Here is a 24,436-nt window from a genome sequence, read left to right as displayed (position 1 = left end):
TTGTATCCAACTTAGTAACCATATTTCTAAGGTAAATCAATGGAAAAAAATTTTTATATCTTCTTTTATATAACATCATTGAAACATTGTCATTTGAAGAAAATCTAGACTGTCTGTTCACCAGTACTAAAATTTTTATTAGAATTTTAAAACACTGCTTTATTACTCATAATTTTAAATAACTAAAGCTACAAAATCAAAGACAAGAAGGCATTAAAAAATACCAGGATACCTCTATGTAATAAGCAATTTTGTAAGGAAGAAGATTTCGGAGTAGAATAGGTGGCCACAAGTGCATTATGTATGGTAAGTCCCAACGATCTTCTGAATACACTGACATATATGTCAAATTATCTTTTTCTGGGACTATATTAATGATAAATGGCTTCTTGCAAGGGTTTATAGGTCTACAATTCTTCTTGAAAGAAGTACCATCATATTTTATCATTTCTTCAAAGTCAATTCCTTCACACATTTGATAGTCTGCATCTTCTGGCTTCAGAGAAAGTAGTGATCTACATAAAAGATAAACAATATGCTTTAAAAGAAAACATAAATTGTTTGATTGCAGCTTTAGAACAGTGAAGTTATCTTTCTCCATACTATTGTAATAAATTTTTATATTTTCACATTCTTAAAGATAAGTAAGACAGACATACAGATAAATATTTGCATTTTAACTTTCTGTAAAACAATGAAGTTATTTGGCTTTCAAAAGGACAGTATTTTTCTTACAAACCTGCTGTCTTAAAAGTATGTTTACAAGCTCATAACTGGTTTCTTGCAGAAAATACATCATGATACAGGTCATATATGCAACACACACACCTACTTACACACTTAAAGATGTGACTTACACACTTAAAGAAGTTGGCTTTCCTGGATACGTTGTCCCAAGTACATACCATGACTGAGTTCATGAGCCAAAATTAGACTTCTATCGAAAAATTAATCACCAGCTTTTCAAGGTTAATCAAATGAAGGCTTTCAATAGATACTTAACTGTAACTGAGCAGGAGTAAGAAATGGCAACCCACTCCAGTATACTTGAGTGGAGAATCCCATGGACAGAGGAGCCTGGCGGGTTACAGACCATGGGGTCGCAAAGAGTCGGACACGACTAAGCAACTAACACTTTAACTTTACTGAAATGTTGGGCAGCATTGCCAAAGTTATTGCAGTGATTGCAAGAAGATAGTGATAACAAGTATTGGATGTCACATACGATTAAATCTTACATTTAAATATCATATTCTTTGTTTACATTGCAACTGTACTTGGGTTTAATAATTTTTTAAGTCTAAAGTGTATCCAAGTATAAACACTTAAATGTTTTTATACTTGTAAAACTATAATTAGTGTGACTGTGACACTATCCCTTACTGTGTGACAACTGTCAATACTATCTCTAGCTATCATTATTTTCTTAAGCTCCATCCCTCAAATTTTATATATCTTAATACATATTTTGTAATGATGTCTGATGGTGCCTTAAATTTGCTAGATTGAACTAGGAACTCTCCACATTCATCTCTCTGTTTGTCTTTTTTTCAAGAACTTTCAACTACTGGCACTCTGGACTGTAAAATAATATTAAACTCTTTTACCACCACCCCCCTCCTTAGACCCATAGAGTTATCTGTCAAATCAGTTACAGATTTAGCCTTTTTTACTTCTACATTCTCTGTATTTCATTCTTTTTTTCATTCTTACTTCTAACACTTAAAAATAAAAGCTTAATTGTCTCTACATTAAACTAATGCCAATACACTCACATCCAGTTTATCAAGACATTTATTGGGCCCATTATTTACCAATGAGAAGGCAAAACTGAAAATGCACAAGTTAGTCAGTCTTTCCTCTTAAAGAGGTATCAATCACATGGGAAATGTAACATTAAAAGATAACTACTGGTTATAAGATAAGTATAAGTATCCAAAAAAAATCCCACAATTGTACACTGCAGACTGAGCATATGAAACTATAGTTAACTCTTTCTAGATTGGCTACAGAGTATTTTGCAGAGGTGACAATTTTCCTCAAAGACTTTCTTTCTGAAGGACAGAGCTGAATTAGAGAAACATGCAAAGTTAAAAAAAGGTTTAAGAAATAAAGAGAAAACATGAGAGACAGATAATCAGCAAGAGGTTTTTGAGTGAGAAGAGTTGAATACTGAAGGACAACTGAATGTGGATATTTGACTGCATGAGGGTCATATACAGTGTTTAAGAATGAACTGTCTAGCTCTATTTACATTACAGTTCTATCAATGAACAATTAATAGATAAATAGGCAAATAAAAGCTTCCCAGGTGGCTCAGTGGTAAAGAATCCACCAGCCAAGCAGGAGACGTGGGTTTGATCCCTGGGTCAGAAAAATCCCCTGGAGAAGGAAATGGCAACCCATTCCCGTATTCTTGTCTGGAAAATTCCATGGACAGAGAAGCCTGGAGGGCTGCAGTCCATGGGGTTGCAAAGAGTTGGACATGACTTAGCAACTGAGCATGTGCATGTAGATAAAAAGACAAAATATTTCACATTTTCTAAAGAAATTTCTAAAAAATTAATTATAAAACACTTGAAAAGCAAAAATCACTTTATAATAGTATAATAAAATCCAGAAAGCACCAATCATATTCAGTTAGAAATTTGTTAAAAATCATAAGTATACATGACTATGACTCTGACAGTTATATTGCAAGCACGTAATTTGTATTTACTAGGAAAAGTAAAAATAATTTATATGTTATGCACATTAAGTTAAATATTATCACTTTAAAAATTCTAAGAGTGCCAAAACTTAAATACATTGAGATATTAACAAGATAAATTTGATCACGGTTTGATAACTTAAAGATAGATATCACTACCAAATCATAAACTAAAATGTCTATAAGAGACCACAGGGCAAACGAAAAGATAAAGAAAACAAAATCACCGGTAAGATGCTAATGGTATGTTAAATTCACTTCCAGGTGATGCTGTTCCCAATAACGTGTCTTCTCCATAAACAGAAAGTGGTATTGAAAAATGATTTCTAATCTGGAAAAGAAAAAATAACATTTAGTATCATTAATGTAAGACTCTAAAGACATATACAAAATATTCCATCTAAATATCCCAACAAAGGAATTATCAGGCAATATTTATTTTGCTCATATAAACTAGAAAAACAATTCAAACATGCAAATATCCATGCTGAAAAATAAAAAGGAAAGTTTCTACAGTTTTAGAGAAAAGGAATTTCAAAACAAAACTTTAAAAATCCTATAAAAAAATAAGATAACATCTTCTTGACCGTGATACGGGAATAACTTTTCCTTTAGACAAACACAGTAGAAAAATTTAATAAGAAAAATATGACATCAAAGTTTTATATACCTATATGAGAAAAGTGCAAAAAAGCCATTGTCTGGCAAATGTCTACTTTTTTATATTACTGTTGTATGCTACTCACTGAATGAAAGGGAAAGGAAAGGGAAAGGGAAGTCACTCAGTCGTGTCCGACTCTTTGCGACCCCGTGGACTGTAGCCTACCAGGCTCCTCCGTCCATGGGATTCTCCAGGCAAGAATACTGGAGTGGTTTGCCATTTCCTTCTCCAGGGGATCTTCCCGACCCAGGGATCGAACCCAGGTCTCCCGCATTGGAGGCAGACGCTTTAACCTCTGAGCCACCAGGGAAGTCACTCACTAAATGAAAAAGTATGTAAAGAGTATCTCATCCAATGAGTTGCCTAAAACAGTGATATAAATGATTAACATTATTTTGATTAATACACATTATCAGATAAAATTCTACTTGTATTTACCTTTGGGACAGATAAAAACACATTGGTTAGTAACACTATTTTCTTATATTATTTCTATATCTTACTAAAATCTTTATATTTTAAAAATCATATCAAAATATAAAATATGCTGAGTGCAAACTAAGAATTGATAAATACATACATTTAATTAACTACATTATATTTTATTTCTAGATAAGCTTATTTGAAAGAAGAGAAATATATTTTCATTTCTATGAAAGTACCTATAAGAAATTAAACATTAATATTTTACTATTTAATAAAATTAAAAAGTAATCAATAATAATGAGAGCAGCCTGACAGTCATCTTTTAATACAGTTCATTGTAAATGAAACGCTTCCCTGGTGGCTCAGATGGTAAAGAGTCTGCCTGCAATGCAGGAAACACCAATTCAATCCCTGGTTCAGGAAGATCCCCTGGAGGAGGAAATGGCAACCCACTCCAGTATCCTTGCCTGGAGAATCCCATGGACAGAGCAGCCCATGGGGTTACAGTACATGGGGTTGCAAAGAGTCAGACATGACTGAGCAACATACTAACATTATTTATTATTGCAAACCAAAACTAAGAGAAAGAATCTCTGTTTTCAGCCCTGATGGAACAATATAGGCCAGATATAACCTCCCAATATACTAGTAAACAACCAAAGCACAAGGGGTTAAAAAATACACATGAAGTAATTGTTTTTAAACAGTGGACAAAGAGCACAGGAAAGAAAGACCGGAGGTGGAGGAAGGGAGGAAGGAAGAAAAAGAAGGAAAGGAAGAGAAACATCCTACTAAGCTAAGCCCTAAGACTGTCACCCTATCCTGTCATCCCAATTTACTGTCTTTACTAGGTGGTTAAGAGTTCTAGGTTACTGTGCAGAGAAGTCAAATGAGCCCAGTCTGAGTTGAAGAGAGAAATATAAGAATGTGGGAAAGCCAATAAGGCTTAATCTAACAGCACATTATATGAGAGAGGAGATAACTGCATGGAGAGGTGAGAGCTGAAGAAAAGGAACTCCTGAGACTTTTAAGAGTTCAGCGGTATCTGGCATATGCCCATGAGTACACTAAATAAGGCTCAGTAAAGATCCATTTGAAAGGGGGAGGCAGAACAATCTCTGCTGCTCATTCATAATTCCTTTTCTCACCAACCAAAGTGGTAAAATCTTGTTTAGTACAAAGGGTATTGGTTCTAGTGCTTCATCAGCATGGCAAAATTAGCCCTCGACTACAGACTGCTTGAGCCTCACCTAAAAATTTAAACAACCACTGGGAGGATCACTTTCCAACTCATGCAACTATATTGAAGAATTAAGTTCAAGAATACATAAAGGAATACAAACAGATCTAAAGAACCTGACAGAGTAAAATTCACAATTTTAAGCATCCAGTAAAAAAATAATTAGATACACAAAAATTAAAAAGTAACCCATAAAAAATAGAAATAAAATGAAACAAATCAGAAATGATACTCATGATCAAATTAGTAGTCAAGAATATTAAAACACTTTTATAACTATACTTGATATATTCAAAAGTTAGGGGAAAGATTAGGGATATATAAAAAGACATGGAAATTGTAAATAAAAATGCAAATTAAACTTCTAGACATAAAAATACATTGGATGAGATTATGACAAATGAGACATTGAAAAGAAATGTAAACTTAGACTTAACAATAGAAACTTAACATCAAAACAGAAACATGGGGGTGGGGGAAAACTGAAAGAAAAAGTAGGCCGAGCATTAGAGAGCGTAAGTTTAAGCACTCTAATATCAGTATAAACCTACTGTGGACCATGAAGAGAAGGGGAAGACACAAATAAAATTTTTGAATAAACAACGGCAAAATTTTTTTCTAAAGTTGATGAAAACTATAAATTCATAAATTCAAGTACAAAAAAATATGAAACAAAGCTCAACTAAGACTCACCACAACCAAATTGCTTCAAACCAGTAATAAAGGGAAAAAATCTTACAAGTATGTAAAAATAAAATCACACATTTCATAAAAGAGCAGAGAGCACACTCTGGTCAGAAACAACATAATACAGTTGACAGCAGAATGATATTCTATGGAAAAAATAACTGTCCATCTAAATTACTACACCCAGTGAAAATAAAACATAAAAGTGAAGTCAAAGCAAAAACACTTCATTGACAAATTTCATGAAACAACACATAATCACTAGAAGAGCTCACTCAAAAAGTGACAGATAATATGAATACCCCTTAAAGTGAAATTGTGGTTTAAAAACTTAACATAAGAAAAACACTACCAGAAAACTCTAAACCAATACACCTCAAGAATATAAAAGAATATAAAAATTCTAAACATTTTTCCTTGTTCCTTTCCAATATGGATGTTTATTGTCTTATTTTATTTTGTTTAGTTTATTGTACTAGGTAGAATCTCCAATACAATTTGAATAGAAATTATGAAAGTGGATGTTTTTGTCTTATTCTCAGTCTTAGGGGAAAAGTATTCGGTCTTTCATCATTGAGTGCGTTTTGAGTTGTAGCTGTTTTTGTTCATGATCTTTTCTATTCCTAGTTTACTGAGAGCTTTTATCAAAAATGAATGTTGGATTTTGTCAAATGATTTTCTGTCTTTACTGAGAGGATTTAAAAAAAAATTTTCTTGGCACATTATTTATTTATTTTTTAATTGAAGGATAATTGCCTGACAGAATTTTGTGGTTTTCTGTCATACATCAACAAGAATCAGCCATAGGTACACCCATGTCCCCTCCCTCCCAAACTTCCCTCCCATCTCCCACCCCACCCCACCCTCAAGAATATAAAAATTCTAAACATGAATTTAGCAAATCAATCAAACAGTACTTCTTGAAGGTTAACACTTCATGAGCAAATGAGATTTATCCTGGAAATGCAGGGTTGATTTAACATTAAAGGTCAATCATTATCTAATATAGTAATTAAAAAACAATCAATGGTAATTCATTGTATTAACGATTTTTTAAAAAAGATCCTGTAACATGGAAATTTACAATCCCATATGTAAAATAGATAGCCAGTGGGAATTTGCTATATGACTCAGGGAACTCAAACAAGGGCTCTGTGACACTCTAAAAGGGCGGGGTGGGGTGGGAGATGGGAGGGAAGTTTGGGAGGGAGGGGACATGGGTGTACCTATGGCTGATTCTTGTTGATGTATGACAGAAAACCACAAAATTCTGTAAGGCAATTATCCTTCAATTAAAAAAAAATAAATAATGTGCCAAAAAAATTTTTTTTAAATCCTCTCAGTAAAGACAGAAAATCATTTGAAAAAATCCAACATTCATTTTTGATAAAAGCTCTCAGTAAACTAGGAATAGAAAAGATCATGAACAAAAAAAGCTACAACTCAAAACGCATTCAATGGTGAAAGACCAAATACTTTTCCTCCTAAGTCTGGGAATAAGACAAAAACATCCACTTTCATAATTTCTATTCAAATTGTATTGGAGATTCTACCTAGTACAATAAACTAAACAAAATAAAATAAGACAATAAACACCCAGATTGGAAAGGAACAAGTAAAAATGTTTTTATCTGCAGGCACTGCAACTATCTATACATATAGAAAAAAGCTACTAGAAAAAAATTATCCAGTAAGGCTGCATAATACTAGTTAATACAAAAACCAAATGTACTTATACTAGCAAGAAAAAAAGTCAAAAATTATTAAAAATGATAATTTCATAAAAGTTTCTAAATAAAAACTGAAAACTCAAGTCTAAAATTTAAATGGAAATGGAAAGGACTTAGGCTAGCCAAAACAACTTTGAAAAAGAGCAAAGTGGGACAACTTGTACTACCTGATTTTAAGACTGAGGACAAAGCAGTAATCAAGACAGAATGGTACTGACATAAATAGATCAATGAAGCAGATTAGAGACCTTAGACAAAAAGATATGGTCAATTTATTTTTGACAAAAGTGTCAAGGTAATTTAATGGAAAAAGGATAATCTTGGTTAGAACAAATAGCCAAGTGAAAAAAATGAACCTTAACACTTACCTCATATCATATACAAAAATTCATTAAAAATGGCATGGGGTATACATATATAGAACAGATTACTACTCAACAACATGTAATGTGTGCAACATTAAAACATGAAAAATGATACATACAAAATTTTCCTCAGTGACAGAGGTCAGACTCCATTCATATAAAATTCTATATTGTATAACTAATGTACCACAAGTACATGTTAAGTAGATGCATGGGAATGAGGATATAGGGGGTGAGGAAACTTTTGAGGTGATAAGTATGTTTATTACTTGGATTGTGATGACGGTTTCATTAAGTGTATTTTTTGTCAAAATTGATCAGCTTTAAATATATGCAGTTTATTGTACATCAATTTTACCTCAATAAAGGTATACAAAATTTCTGTAATTAAAACAAAAGAATACATACCACAAAGACCTAAAACAAAATATTGATGCATTTGTTTTTACAAAATAATATTCAAAAAACACTTACAAAATATGCCTATAAAAATTATGAGATGTATATTCAACAAAATTCTTCAAATATAACAAATGTTCATATTAGAGTAGAATAATTACTGATAATGATTATTCTTTTTGCTATTAGTTGTATTTCTATTACAATTTGCATACTTTTGGTGGTAACTTACTTTAGGTTTTTTTTTAAACAGCACATAAATATGCAAAATATGACCTCACAAAAAAGTGAATCATTCCATACCTGCACTGGAGAGCGAATTGTTATCTTCTTACTTCCTTCCACTGCATCAATTTGACAAACAATGGATCTTTCAACTCCAGACTCTCTGTGTCTTACAGTGTACAGTCGTTGTCCCACTTTTGTTAAAGGGATTTTATCAGCAGTAGAGTGGTTAGCAGGTGCTAAATTAAGTATATATGTTTACAATTGATCATAAATCATCATCATATATTAATTTTAGGTAGACATTTTAAGCCAGAAACATCAGATGATTTCTTAAATTTTTAAACATTATCACTGAAAACTATACAAAGGGATGTTTTAAGAATCCACAATACATTTCTACATCATTCACTGAAACCCTTCAAAGCATTTTAACAAAAAAGTTTTTAATTGAAAAAAATTCATCCAAAAGTTAAACCTAAGACAACAACATAATCTTTTAAAAATAACTGACTGATGAGAGAAATTGCTAGAAAACACAAGAACACTGATCTTTGGTTTCTTATCACAATAACACAGGCAGTCACCAGCAATTACCAAGTAGTTGCAGTTTTTCAGTTTTTAATTTTTCCAACAGGCTGTGACACTTTGTCATATCTAAGATTTGATTACAACTTTATACAGCCTTACCTAATATATACATATATTGTATTGGGGGGTAAATTATCTATTTTGGAAGTTAATTATTTATTTATATATTCCTCTCCCCTGGAAAAGAAAGTGGCAACCCACTCCAGTATTCTTGCTTGGAGAATCCCAAGGACAGAGACACTGGCAGGCTACAGTCAATCCATGAGGTTGCAAAGACTGAGCAACTAACCAGTCTGCCTCCCCTACTAACCCATAAAAATGTTAGTTTAAAAGCAAACAGAGGTACAATTGATGAGAACAATTCACAGACAATGTTTGGAAAACATGTAAAACCTAGCCACTGTTAAGAATCAGTTACTGACTAGGAAAAAGCACTAGCTATCAGTTTTAGCACCCCTCCTCCATGCCTAAGTAACCTTTCTAATGTCTCTCCTTCCATAACTACTTAATTGCCAAAATGTCATAAAGTGCTGTGAGTGAGGATTTGCAACTATTTAATATTTAACTTCACAACAAGTTTTGCTGTTCAGTCGCTTAGTCATGTCTGACTCTTTGTGACTCCTTGGACCACAGCATGCCAGACTTCTCTGTCCTTGACTATATCCCGGAGCTTGCTTAAACTCATGTCCATTGAGGTGCTAGTGCCATACAACCATCTCATCCTCTCTCGCTATCTTCTCCTCCCAAGAGAAGAATAAGCACATACTACAATGTACATACATTGAAGAATACAATGAGTACATACAACGATAATTTTAAAATGTATTTACTTTTACTTTTTACCTCTCTTCTGAGAAACATAAAGAACAAAGGGAAAAAAAACCTACTTCAATAGGCAGAAGATAAAAACCATTCACAAACCCCAAAACCGTTATCCTGTGCCATTGGCTGAATTCAAACCTTATTCTGAATTCATTCAGTTGCAAAACTGTTGGAATTTTACTGAGTTATACTAAAAGTGGTTAAAACAACCACTAAGAGTTATTGTCTATAAATGCTGACTGAAGATGAGATCTAATAATTTTCTTCTCCAAAATAGTAAATTATTATGTGCTAAATAAAGCAGTGGATAAAGCCAGAATTTGAAATACAGCAATACAGTGACAACAGCAACCAATGCCCTGCAAAGGAAATAATAAAATTTGCAACATATTAGGAAGGAAATAAACCTGTGAGATACCAGGAGTAAGTAAAGTGGGATATAAAATATAATTTAAAAGAAAATAAAGCCCCAGGATGGTAATTTATCACTTACTAAGAAGAATGAAGAAGTGTTTGCTGCTTAGGCTGGTCATTGCATTGAAATGATCACTGTCTTTAGTTCGCATATAATCCATACTTAAACTCTCCTCATTTTTCAATACATATGATTTTGCCATAGGTACGTTGAGTACACTAAAAGATTCACTTGGCAAAACAGAAATACTAAGTCCAAGAGAATTTAAAATCATAAAAGGTGCCAGATCCCTTATGAAGGCAGCTGAAGATCCAGTGGCAGCTTCTGTAAATGCCTAACAAGGAAGAATCGTCATAAATACAAGAAAATGTAGAAAACTAAATGACAAGCAGAACACTAACAGACATATGACAAACAACTAGGTTAACAAAAACTTCTTTTTTAATCAAAGGGTTAACTCAGACTAGTACCCCAAAATTTAAAGTTTCAAGTAACTTTTCTTACCTCAGCTAAATTATTTAACATTACAAGGCCACACTTAGATAATGTAATGTTTAGCTGGTCTTTCGAGTAGAAAGTGATGAAAGTTTTATATTCTGGTACTCTGTAATTTTCTTCTTCAGTACCCGACTCAACAATGGCCTTTTTGGCTTTCTTTTTCATCTAAAATAACATATAAATTATAGAAATATGAAAAAATTTAATTCTAGGAGCATGGCATAACTCAAGTTTACAAAGGAAAAACAAACATCAGACAAATTTCAACCACAACATAAGAGAAAGCAATACATTTTATCAGTTCCACTGATAAAATTTCTGGGACATCACCCAACTAATGCCACCTGGACAGAAGCAATAGTGGAAGAAAAGTTCTTTTCCTTCTCAGTTACACTAAAATAGCAGACATAATTTAGAAGGGGAAAATAAAACCCTAATAAATAAATGCATGTAGCATCTGAATGAAAATCAGAAGCACATACATCGTAGCATGTGGAAATTCAGGGCAAGAAAAGTTAGCCTACTGGTGTTATAAATGCTATATATAAAGAACAGAAACCTAGGGAATTAAAAAGTCCAACAATAGTTGCAGAACAGTGCCATTAGGACCTAGGCTCATGTGAATCAATACTAACCACCTCTTTTAAAGATTCGCAAGTCTACTACCTTTGAGTATTCTGACCTAACAACCACCAAAGAAGTTCCTTTATCCAAATCCTTTATCTGAAATGACCACAATCAAATGTATTGGTCTAATACAAAAAGCTGGAAATGCCAAGCTAGTCACCTTTACTGGTCCTTTAACTGGCTTTAAGCCACTGAAAATTTGTCCATTATTTGACAGACTCATTATTTGGAAGGAGATATGCTAATAATCCTACAATCTCTTGCTTCAGAAGCATAATTTCATCCATCTAAAGGTTCTGATTTATATGATTACATAAATTCACACTGTATTTCAAGTAAATAACCATGTATTTTCTTTTATACACACACTCTTCAGATACCAAGGCAAACTTGGGATAGACAACAACCTACAAGAAAATGCTAGAGATATTTTAAGATGATAGTTTACAAGTGGAGACTTTGCAGCTCACCTCTTCAAATTTAAAGGTATTATTACTTTATGGAAGTCCTTTAACTTCCACAGTTTTAGTTCTATCATATATTAAAATGAAGTTTAAAACTGTATCTTCTTCAGAAGTCTGTTTTAAGGTTTAAAGCAAAAGTAGATTATTTAAGACAGTGTCTAGTACACAATAAATGTTACACAATATTTATATTAGAAGCCCATGAGGCAACAGTCTTGGGTTTGAAAATTACATTCAGAGGTCAAACAAGGAAGCATGTGGAAAGGTTCATAATGAAATATCTGAACTCTGTTGTGATTAAAATTAAAGTGTGTGTGATGTGGACATCCTCAATATTTGAAAAAAATTTCCAGATATCAAAAATACCTTGATTCCAAGATTCCATGGTCTAAAATCCTCAGTCTGATCAATTTCTAAGGGTTCAAGCAAAGGCTCCCACACACCAAACATTTCATTGTAATAATGTACCTAGAGAGAGAATTTAATTTTTTAACTAAAACATTCTGGTATTTTCTAAAATCACCTACCATGTTGTTCCCCACACCATTCCTTTTGGCTGTGCTACTTCTTCTGTATGAAAACCACCAACATGCCACATGCCATTAGTTTCCTATACATACTTTCTCAATGATGTCCTCATCTCGCTAACTTCATGGTCTACTCTTAACAACTTATTCCAGAAAAAACTCTCCTTTAGTATCTTTCCTTGATTTTCAGTGGCTGGGTTTAACACTGAAAACTGTGTTCATCTATCAAACATTACTGGAATTTTAAAAACATGTTCCGTCTACCTCCACTAACTTTTAGAAAGCCTTTGAAGTGAAGGCAAGTAACATATGATTCAATAAGTATGTACTTATTTGAATTCTCTGAACTTCCTGGACATCTTACATCAAATTCTCTGCAAAATACAGACAATTCTAGCTAAAACTTGGAAACTTGAAACCTAGTGTGTCAGTTCTACCTCTATTAGTATATAACTCTATCTTCACAAATATTATAGTGGCTTATAAATTTTCATACTTATTGACTGAAGTAGAATATCAGATTAGTTTCTACTAAACATAACAATTTAAAGCAAAGTATCTCTGGGAAGATTCTATGTAGAAAAACTCTGATGCATAATATATGTTGGCTCGAAGTAAGTATCTTCCATATAACTAAAGGACTCTCACAGAAATGTGAAATACCTTGGTGGAGTCTCACCAAAGTATGAAGATCTGCATTATGTAAATGTATAAAGCATATTCTTCTAATTTTTTATATCACTATATTCAAAGAAATTAAGAAATACTCTATCACTTTAAGGAAAAAAGGATACTCAATTTTTAAAATAAAGAATTTTACATCTACTAAACAGTCTATGGTATGAACCTGAAAGAAGCAGAAGATATTAAGAAGAGGTGGCAAGAATACACACAAGAATTGTACAAAAAAGATCTTCACGACCCACCTAGATGTCACCTAGAGCCAGACATCCCGGAATGTGAAGTCAAGTGGGCCTTAGGAAGCATCACTACCAACAAAGCTAGTGGAGGTGATGGAATTCTAGTCGAGCTATTCCAAATCCTCAAAGATGATGCTGTGAAAGTGCTGCACTCAATATGCCAGCAAATATGGAAAACGCAGCAGTGGCCACAGGACTGGAAAAGGTCAGTTTTCATTACAATCCCAAAGAAAGGCAATGACAAAGAATGTTCAAACTAACGCACAATTGCACTCATCTCACACGCTGGTAAAATAATGCTCAAAATTCTCCAAGCCAGGCTTCAACAGTATGTGAACCATGAACCTCCAGATGTTCAAGCTAGTTTTAGAAAAGGCAGAGGAACCAGAGATCCAACTGCCAACATCCGTTGGATCATCGAAAAAGCAAGACAGTTCCAGGAAAACATCTATTTCTGCTTTATTGACTATGCCAAAGCCTTTGACTGTGTGGATCACAATCAACAGTGGAAAATTCTGAAAGAGATGGGAATACCAGACCACCTGACCTGCCTCTTGAGAAATCTGTATGCAGGTCAGGAAGCAACAGTTAGAACTGGACGTGGAACAACAGACTGGTTCCAAATAGGAAAAGGAGTACGTCAAGGCTGTATATTGTCACCCTGCTTATTTAACTTATATGCAGAGTACATCATGAGAAATGCTGGGCTGGAAGAAACACAAGCTGGAATCAAGATTGCCAGGAAAAATATCAATAACCTCAGATATGCAGATGACCCCACCCTTACGCCATAAGTGAAGAAGAACTAAAGACCCTCTTGAGCAAAGTGAAAGAGGAGAGTGAAAAAGCTGGCTTAAAGCTCAACATTCAGAAAACTAAGATCATGGCATCTGGTCCGATCACTTCATGGCAAATAGATGGGGAAACAGTGGAAACAGTGGTTGACTTTATTTTTGGGGGCTCCAAACTTACTGCAGATAGTGACTGCAGCCATGAAACTGAAAGACGCTTACTTCTTGGAAGGAAAGTTATGACCAACCTAGATGGCATATTAAAGAGCAGAGACAGTACTTTGCCAACAAAGGTCCGTCTAGTCAAGGCTATGGTTTTTCCAGTGGTCATGTATGGATGTGAGAGTTGGACTATAAAGAAGGCTGAGTGCTGAAGAATTGATGCTTTTGAACTGTGGTGTTGGAGAAGACTCTTGAGAGTCCCTTCTACTGCAAGGAGATTCAACCAGTCCATCCTAAAGGAGATCAGTCTTGAGTGTTCATTGGAAGGACTGATGTTGAAGCTGAAACTCCAATACTTTGGCCATCTGATGTGAAGAGCTGACTCATCTGAAAAAACCCTGATGCTGGGAAAGATTAAAGGCAGGAGGAGAAGGGGATGACAGAGGATGAGATTGTTGGATGGCATCACCAACTCACAGGAGATGGGTTTGAGTAGACTCCGGGAGTTGGTAATGTACAGGGAGGCTGGCGTGCTGTGGTCCATGGGGTCATAAAGAGTCGGACACGAGTGAGCGACTGAACTGAACTGAACAACAGTCTATTAATTTAATCAACTTAATAGGAATGAAATCAGTTGAAATATAAACTTAATAAGGATATGTACTCTAAAAGTAAAATACACATAAAAACAACTGTATCAAGGGCATAAATAGGTACACTTTTTTTCCAAAAGTTTGTGAATCAACATCGTATTTATGATAAACTTAATTTAAATGTTTAAATGAGACTTCCAAAATAGTTCATATGTAGCAGTATTTCTTACATAATCTGGAAAAATACTATATATGCTTACTTCTAGCTCAAGCTGACAGTGGAGATTTATTAGGGAACTCCAGTTTTTGCCTTCCCCTGAGAAACGTGATTTTGCCAAAAGCATAGGTACTGTTCTATGACCAATTCCAGCCTCAAGAACTAGAAAAATAGAATCAATGTTCATTTTTATTATCTCTCCTTTGGGTACCAATTCAGGCGTGGGAGCTGTTTTTACAACTTCATTCGGTTCTTCAAGAAACCACATATTTAAATTTTTTGTATCCTTCTGTTCCCATAAATGTGCTGTAGAAGAAGTAGTTTCTTGTGGGATGGTTTCCTTAGCAGTGTAAAGTGCTGAAGTTATGGTAATCACCGTATTTATGATAACTGGTGAAACCTAAGGGGAAAAATTCAAAATAATAAAAATAACTACAAAAATCCCTTTCCAAACTACATATTTCAAAGAACATGAAATATATTTGCTGAAGGATCAAGAGGAATTAATACTGAAGTAACATTACTACCAAGAAACAGATACAATTTGCTGCCTAAAAAATTTTTTTATTTATCATAACTAATTTCAATAATTGAAATATTTATATGTTGATATTAAACTGACCAATTTCTACTATACATACTGTAAGGAAGCTACCTACAGAAGCAGTCAACTGCCAATAATAAAATACATGAAAACATTTATTATAAAATGTAAATTAAACATTATTTTTAAATTATGTGTCAAAAATATTTTTAAACAGCTTCCTTTTGCTTATTTAATGATTAAAATTGTTGCTATAATTGCTTATTTCTAAGTTTTATTGATTTTTTCAAAAGGGCACTAAAGATCTGAATGACTGACTACATTATAACTTACCTTCAGTGTCAGGGTTTTTACTGATAATTCAAGTACTTGCGGATCTGTACTTATCTGAGTAGCTTGATAGAACAAATCACAGGGTTGCAAAACCTATAAGAGAAAAATCAATACTATTAAATTAACACATTCTTAAAATATTTTTACATAAAGACTTGTACAACAATAGATAACTATGCTAAACAAACAAGTTAGTAAAAATAATCTACTTCAAAAACAAGTGAAACAATAAAACATTGATTATCCTCTCATTTATTATTGGTAATAGACAGAAAGTACTTATATAAGCAACACTACTGATAAAGTAAAAGAATTTCTTAAATGTACGATAATTTCACAAAACTTGTATTCTGCTTTTTATTTTATAGCAGTCCCTTGGTATCCCTTGGGGATTGGTTCCAGGACACAAACACCTGTCCCCCGCCTGCTTCCTCCCACCCATGGCAGATACTAAAATCCAAGAATGCTCAAGTCCTTTTTATATTGATAAAATGGCACATATTCAACAATTAAACAAACAGCACAATTTAAAAAATGGCAAGAGAAGCTAAATAGATTTTTTTTTTCCAAAGAAGACAGAAGGCCAACAAGCACATGAAAAGATGTTCAACATCACTATTTATCAGGGAAATGCAAATCTAAGCCAAAATAAAATACCACCTCATATCTGCTGCAATGGCTATTATCAAAAAGGAAAGAAATAAGAGTTGGAAAGAATGTGGAGGAAAGGGAACAAACCCTTATTCACTAGATGTGGGGTTGGTGTAGTTACTGTGGAAAAACAGTATGGAGATTCCTCAAAAAATAAAGAATAGAGCTATCATATGATTCACCTCTTTCACTTCCGGGTATTTATCCAAATCATACAAAAACACTAATTCAAACAGATAAATGTCACCCCCTGTGTTCACTGCTGCATTATCTACAATAGCCAAGATATGAAAACAACCTAGAGTGCCTATCAACAGATGAAAAGGTAATAAAAATGTGGAGTGTTTCTATACGTTTGTATAAGGGACTACTACTCAGGCATAAAAAGGTGAAACCTCGCTATCTGCACCAATACAGATGGACCTTGAGGGTATACTAACAGAAACGAGTCAGATGGAGAAAGACAAATATTGCATGATTTCACTTACATATGTAATATAAAAAAATTAAAAAAAAAACAAGAAATGAACAAATCAACCACGTAGATACAAATAACAGATTGGAAATTACACAGGGGAAGGAGTGGGGAACAAAATGGGGTCAAGGGGGTAAACTGTATGGTTACTGGTAAAACTAAATTTTTGGTGGTGAACATACTGTTGTGTATGCAGAAGTAGAAAAATAATATTGTACACATGAAACTTATATAATGTTATAAGCCAACATTATCTCAAGAAAAAAAAAGACTTAGTCAGCCCTCTGTATCTACAGGTTCTGTATTTGTGGATTCAACCACAGATTGAGTTACTAAAATAGAAGTTTTATCATGGTATTTTTTTCCATTATAAAAGTAAATGAAATAAGTTAATCTATATAGGGCAAACTACAAAAGAAGAAAAAATTATAAATACATTAGACTTGCTAAATAATTCTTAATATAAGTGTAAATTAACTGAGTCTTCCCTAACTATGGTAAGCATAAATCTGTTCTGCAGCCCCTAGTGACTCACACTCCTTCCAAATGCAACATATGTTCACCTCCTAAGGATCCTGATAGTTACCTCCTATTATTATAGCATGAAGTACAAAATCTTGAGAGAGTTAATTCTTATGTAGATTGATAAGAAGGGGTCCAAGGTTCTCAAGGAAAAGAAAGGGGTAAATGTTTTTTTTAACATTGCTTTGTCTTAGTCACATAAGACATTTTTTCTTAAACTGAGTTGTTATGACAACAATCTTTAAGACTAACTTTCTTTAAGCCCAGAGCTAATGATAACACAACAAAACAACTCATCTTGCTCAAGGGTATGTTCTTTTTTTTAATTAGTTTATTTTCTATTTTGTAACTTTATAATATTGTATTTGTTTTGCCATACATTAACATGAATCCACCATGGGCGTACATGTTTTCCCCTTCCAGAACCTCCCTTCCACCTCCCTCCCCATCCCATTATGTTCTTAAGTTCTGTACTAATGGTTATATAACAACAATGCATCTTGCTTGAGGTCAGGTTTCTCCTTCTTAACAAGAAGCTTCTGACTAATCTTGTTATCTAAAGATGTATGTTGTGGGAGTGGGTTTGGTAAGACCTTTCTATTGCCACTTCTAATCTTGTTAATTTAAGATATATACTGTGTGAGTGGGTCTGGTAAAAGTATATAAGGCATTGGTAAGACTAGCATAAGAAATCTGTATACAGGTCAAGAAGCTACAGTTAGAACTGGACATGGAACAACAGACTGGTTCCAAATAGGGAAAGGAGTACGTCAAGGCTGCATATTGTCACCCTGCTTATTTAACTTATATGTGGAGTACATCCTATGAAATGCCAGGCTGAATGAAGCACAAGCTGGAATCAAGATGGTCAGGAGAAATATCAATAACCTCAGACATGCAGATGATACCACCCTTATGGCAGAAAGCAAAGAACAACTAAAGAGCCTCTTGATTAAAGTGAAAGAGGACAGTGAAAAAGTTGGCTTAAAAATCAGCACTCAGAAAACTAAGATCATGGCATCCAGTCCCAACACTTCATGGCAAATAGATGAGGAAACAATGGAAACAGTGGCAGACTTTATTTTGGGGGGCTCCAAACTCACTGCAGATGGTGACTGCAGCCAAGAAATTGAAAGATGCTTGCTCCTTGGAAGAAAAGCTATGACCAATCTAGACAGCATATTAAAGAGCAGAGACATTACTTTGCCAACAAAGGTCCGTATAGTCAAAGCTATGGTTTTTCCAGTAGTCAAGTATGGATGGACCATAAAGAAAGTCACATTGGACCACAAAGAAAGCTGAGTGCCGAAGAACTGATGCTTTTGAACTGTGGTGTTGGAGAACACTCTGGAGAGTCCCTTGGACTGCAAGGAGATCCAACCAGTCCATCCTAAAGAAAATCAGCTGAAACTCCAATACTTTGACTGCCTGATACAAAGAATGGACTCATTGGAAAAGATTCTGATGCTGGGCAAGATGGAAGGCAGGAGGAGAAGGGGACGACAGAGGATGAGATGATTGGATGGCATCACTGACTTGATGGACATGAGTTTGAGCAAGCTCTGGGAGTTGATGATGGACAGGGAAGCCTGGCGTGCTGCTGTCCGTGAGGTCACAAACAGTCGGACACAACTGAGCGACTGAACTGAAGACTAGCAAATGCAGCACTCTCCATCCCCCTTCTGATATCTATGTAAGAAGCTTTCTCTGTCCTTTTTCACTGTAATAAAATTTCTGCCACACAAAAGCTCTGAGTGATCAAGCCTGGTCCTTGGTCCTGAAGCTAAATCTTCTTCTTCAGAGACCACAAATCACAAATTCTTCACTATCAATTTCATCATATCATGTAATTAATTCATCTATCTCTCTCATTAATTTAAAATTCTAAAACCTTGTCTCTCTATTAGCTCAAAGTCTAAAATCTAAATCAGGTCGAGATGATGATGAAGTTCTTAGGTGTAATCTATTAAGTACAACTGCTGGGGTACAATTTCTTTTAAAACTGAAACTAGTTACTAGTTCCCACCACTCCCAAAATAGAATAGTGGAACAGATATAAGATAACAATTACAGACATTTCAATTCATATAGAAGGTAAAATGGAGCCACTAGTCCAAAGCATGTCTGAAATACAGCCAAGTAAATGAGTTTCCTGATTAGATTTCAAAGTCTAAGAACAATTCTCTGTGGCTCTGACCTTCACCCCGAGTCATTCTTCCTTTTTTTTTATAACAGGTAGCACAAAATTGCAGCTGAGCAGGTTTATCATTCTGCATCTTGCCAGGATTTCAGGGGGGTCCAAGAGTCTCTCATCATTTTGTACTTTTTGTCTCTCTCAGTCCATGATGGTAGTGTTTCTGCTAAAATAATTTTCTCAAGAACTTTGAGGGCCTTCTATAGATTTCATGAAGTTTCACTCCATTAGACAAATGCTACATTCATGGATCTTTTTTATATAACCATGGCCTCCTGCTAATAAAGTTTAGGGGTGATAACTTTATGATTTCTACAGGCCTTCCGGTTTGATTCAGATCTGAGAAATACAAATTTATCTCTTGAAAGGGCTCTTTGTATGACTGAATATTCTGTAATTTTTAAACCTGAGGTTCAGCAAAAGGTTATATAATAACACATTCTTTTTTCTACCTTATATTTTTGGCAGTCATTTCTGACTTGAAGCATCTTATGCCAAGTCACTCTAGTGACTCCTCTATCCCAGTTTAACACGCTAATACTTAATGTTCCTGCATTTATTCATCAGCAAAAACGTCATTTCTACTAAGAAGTCCCTCTCACCTAATACTCAAGAACAGTTAGAATATTCTATTAAAGAATCCTAATTAGCAAACAGATTATAAGAACAAATTAAGATAGCCTCAAATTTAGGGTTAACCCACAGATGTAACCTGGTATGCCACAGGAAAAACTACCAATGTAATTAATAATAAGAGTAGTAAAAATTATTGCAGCTTTTTCAACAGATGACAGTAAGCACTCAATAAAATTCCACACATATTTATGACTAAGACAATTTCAAAATTAGATAGGGAATATTTCTCAACACAATATAAGTTTTAATTTAAGTTCACAAGCGTTTCCCTCCTATGGATGCCCAGCTAAAGGTCTCCTTTCTTTAGACTTCCATTCCCATCTGAAAGAAGAAACTTGTGACCAAGCAATAATCCACCTACAAGATGAAAAGTCATGTTTAAAAAGTCTGCTTGATGTAAAAGAATGAAATTAGAACATTCTGTAAAACTATATACAGAAATAACCTCAGAATAGATTAAAGACCTAAATGTAACCTGATACTATAAAACTCTCAAAGAAAAACATAGGCAGAACTCTTACAATAAATCGCAAAACATTTTTTTGATCTCTCTCCTAAAGCAAAGGAAATAAAAGCAAAAAACAGAGACCTAATTAAACTTAAAAGCTTTGGCAAAGCAAAGGAAACCAGTGACAAAATGAAAAGACAAGCTACTGAATGGGAGAAAATAATAACAAGTGGTATGACTAATAAGGGGTTAATATCCAAAATACAGAAACAGCTCATACAACTCAACATCATTTTTGTTTTTTTACCAAACACTCCAATTAAAGATGGGCAGCAGAACTGAACAGTTTTCCAACGAGGACATGCAGATGACCAACAGATACATGAAAAGATGTTCAATATTGCTAATCATTAGAGATGCAAATCAAAACCCCAATGAGCTATCACCTCACACCTGCTAGAATGACTATCATCAAAAAAACAAATGCTGGCAAGCGTGTAGAGGAAAGGGAACCCACTGTTAAAGTAGTCTTTACTGTCAGGATGAAGATAGGATTGACAAATGAAAGATTAGTAAATAAAACAAGAGTTCTGTAGCAAATATAAAAACAAAAACCTTCCATGAAAAAATAATAGCTTTGGTTGTTAAAGCTACTTACATATGGAACCACCAAACGGTTAACAAACTAAGGATTGCCAAGGAGACCAATACCTGGTATATAGAAGTTTTTTAGTATTAAGACTGCTAAAATAACCTCCAAGTAATAAGCTCAACAGAAAGTAAGCTGTTACAACAGTGTTTATCCTGAAAAAGACAAGAGTCACTTCACATATGTTTACAGTGGATAATGGTTAAAAGAAAGAGAGCCATAGCCACATGAGAAAATGTGAACAATGCTCTTTCAAGAGAGCAAAAATCGAAGACTCCAACATGGGCTATCCAAGGAATTTACTCCATTGCTGGAGCTTCAAGTTTTCAAAATTCAATTCAGCAGGATATTTCAATTGCTATGAATCAGTGACTACAAAGGGTTTCCTATTCTTTCCTTTTCTGAATGGGTTTTTAAACTTCAATTTTCCAGTCCTTGTACCACTGTTACACTAGTGATTGTGTATAGTGGTGGTGTGTCTATCGAAAAGTGATAACTTATTTGTCTATTAGTTAATATATAGCCAAACCAAAAGAAGTCACATGCAGACACAATAAAGCAAATTATCAACTAGGAGGAGGAACAAGATAGTGGAGGAGTAGGCGGACGCAGAGCATATCTCTCTCCATGGATACATCAGGAATACACCTTCAGACACAGAAGTGCATGCAGAACACCAGGTAAGAGTGGACAGGAGTACCTGACCAGTGGAAAAAAATATAGAACCACCCAAAACTTGGTAGGAGAAAGAACTAGGGGGAAAAACAGGAGTGTTCACTGGACTGGACCTGCCGTTGGCAGGAGGCCGAACTGAAGCAAGGGTCAGATCCCCACATTGGGGCAATTTTCTGAGTCAGAGGAGAAACATTTAAGGCTCAGAGTGAAACAGCTGATCTGTGGCAGCCTAAACGGAACGAGAATCAGACAGTCCTTGCCGCAGCCATACATACTCTGGACAGGGAAGCAGGTCCCATGGAAGGCGCAGCTCCTGGGAGCTGGAGTTTAGAGACTGTGGAGTAATCCTAGCGTGAGGGCTGCTGTTGACTGTGGAGAGACGGATCTAGCAGATGTGAGGGAGGAGATTGTGATGGGAAATCCCTGTAGAGGAAAGCCAGGCAGCCATGGAAGCAAGGCAATACTGCTGAGTCACGCGTAGAGGGTGGAGCCATCACCATAGCTTCTCTCTCCCCACACGCCAGCCTCCGCACCTGAACAATAGAAAGGCTGGCCCATCAAACACATGACGCGCTACACTACAGAGTAGGACCCCACCCAGGGTGCCTCTTTAAGTGCCTGAAATGCAGATCTATGGGTAGGACCCCAGCCAAGGGGGCCCCTCTATGTGCCTGACGCACCCAACAACAGAGAAGGACCCCAGGCAAGGGAGCCGTTTTAGTGCCTGAATAGGTGGAGCAACGGAGAAAGACTGGCCAAAGAGGCCTTCTGATCGCCGGCTACAAGAGGCTCGAAAAAAGACTCTGATAGGTCCATAACTCCTGTGGTGGAGGCAGTCTGTGTCCCTGCACACTTGGTGCTGCCCAGGATCCCCACAGGCCAAGGAGCTGTGCCACCTTCTCCTTCAACTCTCATTGCGGCAGAGGTGCCACAGGCAAAAAAAAGTCTTGCATCTATGCACACAGGGTTGCTTCAGGTGTGTCCAGCTCTTTGCGAACCTGTGGCCTGCCAGGCTTCTCTGTCAGGGGGGTTCTCCAGGCAAGGATACTGGAGCGTATTGGCCAATACTGGTTGCCATACCCTTCTAGAGCACTATATTTCCTGCTGTTCTAGCCGCCAACTCCCGTGAGTACCTGGTGCTGCTACAACCCTTGCGACCTAAACAGCTGCAACAGCCCCATCTGGCCCTCACAGAGGCAAATCCAAGTCCTCCAGGGCAGCCCCAGGAGCAAACACCAGTGGACAACCCACATGCAGAGATGGAAATAAAACCACAATTGAAACCCAGGGGCAGTATGGCTAAGGAAGAAGATCCAATACCTTCCCACTAGTTGTACAAGCTGCAGATTAAATCCACACAACCAACTAGGCACACTCTGTGTCTATGGAATAGATAAAAGTACATTCAGAGCTCCCACAAAAGAAAACACATTAGTTGTGATAGCTGTGGACACTTGAGGGAAGGACACACAGGAGTAGAACCAGATTAGAATCTGAGTTGCCCCCACAGCAGGTCCGGAGACCAGCACAGTATTGGAGGGCATGAAAGGGAGGTGAGGTGCACTGTGACTCCCAGCAAGGGAAAGGACTCTGACAGCAGTGACTCAAGAAAAACATTTATTATTCTTATGGTTTGACTTGTCCTATAAAATCCTTTGGATTTTTTTTCTTTTTTTTTTTTTTGCCCCTCTGTTGTAGTTGTCAATTTTTTGCCACTATGAAATCTAATTAAGTTTTGAATTTTTTTTTTCTCCTCAGTCACATTTTTTATTGTTGTTATAAACCTCTGCCTCTACATTGGGCTTTTGCAGTTCTGAGGCATTTTCCTTTTTATTTTCTTTTTTAATTTTAATTTTTTAAACCGATTATTATTTTTTATACATTTATTCCTTTGTTTGCTTTTCATACTGTTCCTTTCCCCTTCCAGATAACCTTTAATGTATATAAGTCTTCTTCATCTACCTATATTTAACTTTACATTATCTATTCTTTCTTTCCTTTCCTCTCAAACACTTGTTAGCTTTACTTTCATAGCTTTATTCCCCAACTTGCATCTTGCTTTAGTTTCGTTTTCCAGTTTGTCTTTAGCTAGTTTTGTTCTTAACTGGTAGATATAACTCTTGATTTCCTTTGTTCACCAGGTCAATCTATTATATTTTTGTTGGACTGTTTTGATTTTGCTTATGGGTGTATATGCATATGTGTATATTCAGTCACACTTCTTATTGTTGTTGTAAAC

General features: G+C 35.3%; 1 protein-coding gene across 4 annotated transcripts in view; it reads right to left on the bottom strand.

The window, feature by feature from the left end:
• Nucleotides 1-24,436, bottom strand: part of VPS13A (vacuolar protein sorting 13 homolog A) — a 271,242-nt gene that overhangs the window by 83,898 nt on the left and 162,908 nt on the right. For all 4 annotated transcript variants that reach the window (XM_081505891.1, XM_081505901.1, XM_081505918.1 and 1 more), the window contains 8 exons: nucleotides 15,948-16,040; nucleotides 15,114-15,470; nucleotides 12,227-12,328; nucleotides 10,776-10,934; nucleotides 10,350-10,605; nucleotides 8,522-8,682; nucleotides 2,938-3,041; nucleotides 233-515 (listed from right to left, as the gene is read on the bottom strand). In XM_081505891.1, the coding sequence (XP_081362017.1) occupies nucleotides 233-515; nucleotides 2,938-3,041; nucleotides 8,522-8,682; nucleotides 10,350-10,605; nucleotides 10,776-10,934; nucleotides 12,227-12,328; nucleotides 15,114-15,470; nucleotides 15,948-16,040 (1,515 nt within the window). The remainder of the gene's footprint in view (nucleotides 1-232; nucleotides 516-2,937; nucleotides 3,042-8,521; nucleotides 8,683-10,349; nucleotides 10,606-10,775; nucleotides 10,935-12,226; nucleotides 12,329-15,113; nucleotides 15,471-15,947; nucleotides 16,041-24,436) is intronic.

Source organism: Giraffa tippelskirchi, chromosome 1 (genome assembly GCF_054371585.1).
Source record: "Giraffa tippelskirchi isolate mGirTip1 chromosome 1, T2T-mGirTip1v1.2.pri, whole genome shotgun sequence".
In the NCBI taxonomy this organism is placed as follows: Eukaryota; Metazoa; Chordata; class Mammalia; order Artiodactyla; family Giraffidae; genus Giraffa; species Giraffa tippelskirchi.
This window is presented reverse-complemented; position numbering and strand designations above follow the sequence as displayed.